The 4,307-nt window shown below is 61.1% G+C and overlaps 1 protein-coding gene across 1 annotated transcript; it reads left to right on the forward strand.

Moving 5' to 3' along the window:
• Positions 1-105: 105 nt before the first annotated feature.
• On the forward strand, positions 106-2,497 carry LOC104075294 (inhibin beta C chain-like). The gene is made up of 2 exons (XM_009575741.1): positions 106-226; positions 1,755-2,497. The coding sequence occupies exons 1-2, from the start codon at positions 106-108 to the stop codon at positions 2,495-2,497; spliced, it is 864 nt and encodes a 287-aa protein (XP_009574036.1).
• Positions 2,498-4,307: the final 1,810 nt, after the last annotated feature.

A 4,307-nucleotide genomic window follows, 5' to 3' on the forward strand; every position in this document is an offset into this window, starting at 1 on the left:
ATCGCGCTGGCAAAGCAGAGCATCCTCTCCAAGCTCCGCTTGCCAGACAGACCCAACATCACTCATCCCACGTCCAGGGGAGCCCTGCTGACCGCTCTCCGCAGGATGCGTGCGCAGCGCATGGACACGGCCGTCTCCCCAGGGACGCCCCATGATGGCAGCATCCCACACCTGCGTCCTGGGATGGGTGTGCAGGAATACGAGATCTTGAGCTTTGCCGAGTCAGGTCTGTACAGACCCCGCATCCCATGGGCAGGATGGCACGGACCCTGAGGTGGGGGGCACGGAGGGAAGGAAGGTCTTGCCTGGGGGAAGGTGCTGAGAGGTTTCCTCTTCTCTGGGCAGGCATTTCAAAACCTCTGCACAGGGCATCATGCTCCTGCAAGCACTGCCAGGCTATGCACCGGGCCAGTGGGCACACTGCTGCTGGAAGGACTGGCAATGGGAGGCTCCACATCCAGAACCTTTGCATCCACGCCCCGAGCTTACCCCAACCAGCTGCCCCTCGCCACGGGCAGGGGAAGCACTGCTGAGGCTCCAGGGTCCCTCACTCACATATGGGACATGTTGGGGCAAGGGGGTGGGCACAGGAGCAAAGATGGACTGCTGTGTCCTGTGAACTTGTTGTCCATTTCTGCTCCCGCTTGTGCTGGAGGTGAAGGGGTCAGATGGCCATGTTTTTCAAAACATGATTTTAAGCCCAGATTCCCCATCAACTCGCAGTGTGTGAACTTAGGTCTCCAAAGCCCACCTGCTCCCCACACTCAGCTGTGTCTCTATTTCCTACCCAAAGGGGTGGGCTGTCACATTTCACTCCAGAATCAGCTGTGTTCCTGGGAGGAGAGAGCTCCCAAAACCATGCTCAGGGGTCCTGACAGGTATCACTGGAAAAACAGGTTCTGTACCCCCCACTTCTCCCAGGCAAATGCAGCCTTCTTTGGAAAGAAGCAGAATCTCCGCTCCACCCTGCAGAGCATCCTTCTGCACCGTCACTTTGCCCAGCCCAAACTGCTGCTCGGTGAGGTGTGGGGGGCACACGCTCCCTTTGCAGGCCTTTGTGTGGTTGGCGAGGGCTTGCCGTGTCCTTGAAGACCTCTGGGAACAATGCTCCTCTGCAGTACATTGTGTTCCCATACATGAGGAGCTCGGTGGAGTGTCTGCTGGAAGCGGAAGAGCCGGCGTGAGCCACAGGGCTGAGCCCAGTCTCTCGCCCTGCTGTGCTGTGCCAGACCACATAGGAGGGGGGTTGTGTCCTCACGGGCAGAGCTGTGCCGAGGAGCCCAGCGCTGCTGTCACGGTCCCCGTCAGCCCTTCCTTCGCGAGGAGAAGGGGCAGCTCTGCAGCCTCGGCAGCAGCAAGGGTGGGACGTGCTGGAGCAATGTCAGGTGATGGTTCCAGCCATGGAAAGCATACGTAATCCTAGAGGTGCAAATCAGTGTGACTGCCTTAAATCCAAGGCTGGTTTACACAGCCAGATAACCTACTCCAAAATCCTCCAGCAGCTTCACTGACAAGGGGGATATCGGGCCAGAGGAGGTGAAACCAAGCCGGGTTGCTGCATTCAGCACCGGGCCCAGATGCTGCTGCTTTAGAGCGGCGTAAGAAGGAGGAGCAGCGGGAGCGCAGGGAAGTGGGGGCCCCTGGACGCCCCGCTCCCTGGTTTGGATATACCTCCCATTTGCTCCGTCCCAGTGGCCCCCGGCTGGGGGAGCCCCCCCTTCACCTCCCAACTCTGCTTTCGGTTCTGTGCACAGGGTCCTCCACCTCCCGCAGCGTTCGCCTGCATTTCCGCTTCACCCGGGAGCTGGCTGGGAGCGCCGAGATCCTGCAAGCCACCCTCTACCTGTTCTGGGCACTCCCTGGCCCCGGGACGCATCCTGTCACCATCAGACTCTTGCAGCCAGACCCGATGGGGCTGAACATGACCGTGGCCAGCGAGACACTGCTGGAGGTGCAGAGGGCCGGCTGGGCCACGCTGGATGTGGGCCAAGCTGTCCAGAGCCTCTTCGGCCAAGGGAGCCAGAGGCTCACTGTGGAGCTGGAGGTGGCGGAGGACCGGGGGTCTCCCCTCCTAGCTGGCCACAGTGATTCCCACTGGCCGTTTGTGGCAGCCCAGGCCCGGGCCAGGATGCCCCATCGGGTCCAGCGGCGCGGCATTGATTGCAGTGGGGATTCTCGAATGTGCTGCCGCAAGGAATTCTTCGTGGACTTCAAGGAGATCGGCTGGGAGGACTGGATCATCCAGCCGGAGGGGTATCACATGAACTACTGCACGGGGCTCTGCCCCCTGCACATGGCTGGCATCCCTGGCCTCGCCGCCTCCTTCCACACGGCTGTCCTCAACCTCATCAAAGCCAACAACGCGGACGCAGCCGTGGACTCCTGCTGCGTGCCCACACAGCGTCGCCCCCTCTCTCTGCTCTACTATGACCGGGACAGCAACATCGTCAAGACCGACATCCCCGACATGATCGTCGATGCCTGCGGTTGTACCTGAGCGGCTGCCTGAGGAGGCAGGAGGGCAGGACCTGTGCTGCACAGGGCTCCCCTCCTCTCAGCCCCTCTCTGGCAGTGCGAGACCTGGCGAGCTGCTGAGAGATGGGAACCCTGTCAAGGTGTTTTCTCCTCCTGAGGTTGAAGCGTCAAGGATGACGCTGGATCTGCAAGTCCTCTCCTCCTTCACCTCCCACACGGCTCTTTTCCCCCTTCAGATCTGCCCATGGATTCCTCTCTGCCCATGAGCCACGGCCTCCGAGACCGGCTCCTGATGGACACCAGACCCTTCTACCTGCAGGACGCTGCAGAGCACAACTCCCTGGGCCGTTCAGGGCAGCCCCAGCTCGCCCTGTGGCTGGCCCCAGACCAAGGCCATGGTGCAGCCCTCGGCGCTGCGACACAAACGTGCTCTTCAGGTCCCAGCAGCGGCCACCTCGGGCTGCTGGGGGAGACAGAAGCTGAAAAGATGCTGGGGAGGACTAGGCCAGAGGGGGGAGGGCCATCCACAGGGCCCCACTCCTTAGCTGGACGTGAGGTTGAGGGGGGTCAGGAAGGGGAAATTGATCCCAGTGGGAGGAAAAGTGTCTCCCTCTCCAAGCATCCCAGCTACCTGGTATTCAATAAAAGACTTCCAGCCGTAGTGTGTGCGCATGTATGTGTACACACGTGTGCCCTGTCATTAGCCAGCACATCATCCACCTCTCCCCAAGGTGCCCTAGCACAGGCAGCCCCAAGATGGCACAGAACTGGCTCACTCTGCCATGCGCAGTCCTCTTCTAGCCAATGACTTGGTTATAAACCCAGGCAGCGGGGTTGGGCATCCACCACCAGGACGCACTGTGCCCAAGGACTGCAATGCTGCTGGTCCCCACAGCTCTCATGCTCTCTGCCCCATGATTGCCTTTCCCGGGGGGATGCAGAACCCTGACTTGTCCCAACCAGATCCAGGGCATGGTGTGGGAGCCCCTGGACACGGGGGACTTGTGATTCCCACTGGGGAAGGCACCATTCCTTGGTTGGGCCACATTTGCTAAACCACCTGTATTTGGCCATTCTTGTCCCAAGTCAGGACACAACTGAGCAACGCTTCTCCCTTTTAAAGTGGACAGAGACTGCCAGGCAAGACCGCCAAAGCCACGGTGCCCAGGACACCCACCCTTGCCTACAACCCCACGCCAGCTCCCTCACTGGGGAGCAACCTCTCGGCACGTCTCTGGCCCATGGCCTGGAGCAGCTGCCCCCTTCGCTGCCCCTTGCCAGCCTGGCTGGCGGCAAAGTGGGACATGTCAGTGCCGTGAGAGCTGGGGACAAAGGGCGGCTCTGACACATCAGCCCCATTACGTAATCTCGTGTTAGGGTTTCTCCACCGCTTCCCACATGTCACCCATGTGTGAGGGCTGAGAAAGCAGGGAGAGGGTGCTGGGGGTGGGAGAGGGAGGTTCACGAGGGGAGCTCCTGGGGCGATCCCCCGAGGTGCATGCAGGTGGCTGGGGTGGAACTGGGTGACTGCAGTCCCATGGTCCACCCTGCAAGCACTGACGACCCCACCCCAGAGGCTGGAGACAGAGCTGAACCAGACGGGAGGAGGGTGGTGTCAGACCCTCTCCCCATCTGGCTTGAAGGACAGCTTTGCATCTGCTGTCCCACTCCAGGATCAGGCCGGGGTGGTCGGAGCCATGAGCAGGTCTGGCTGGAGCGGGGGCCAGGATGCACATTGCCCCGGAGGACCTGGGACACCTTGAGCAGGGATGGAACAACCGCTAGCAGGAGACGGTGTTTGCCCACGTTGCATGCGTCCTGAGGCAGGGGGG

Source organism: Fulmarus glacialis, unplaced genomic scaffold (genome assembly GCF_000690835.1).
Source record: "Fulmarus glacialis isolate BGI_N327 unplaced genomic scaffold, ASM69083v1 scaffold23114, whole genome shotgun sequence".
Lineage (NCBI taxonomy): Eukaryota > Metazoa > Chordata > Aves > Procellariiformes > Procellariidae > Fulmarus > Fulmarus glacialis.

What these genes read in the sequence shown, in the direction of transcription:
- LOC104075294 (XM_009575741.1), top strand. Translation starts at nt 106, where the DNA reads ATGCGTGCGCAGCGCATGGACACGGCCGTCTCCCCAGGGACGCCCCAT. An exon ending in CTTGAGCTTTGCCGAGTCAG is followed by an intron (nt 227 to 1,754) that starts GTCTGTACAGAC and finishes TTCTGTGCACAG; the next exon opens with GGTCCTCCACCTCCCGCAGC.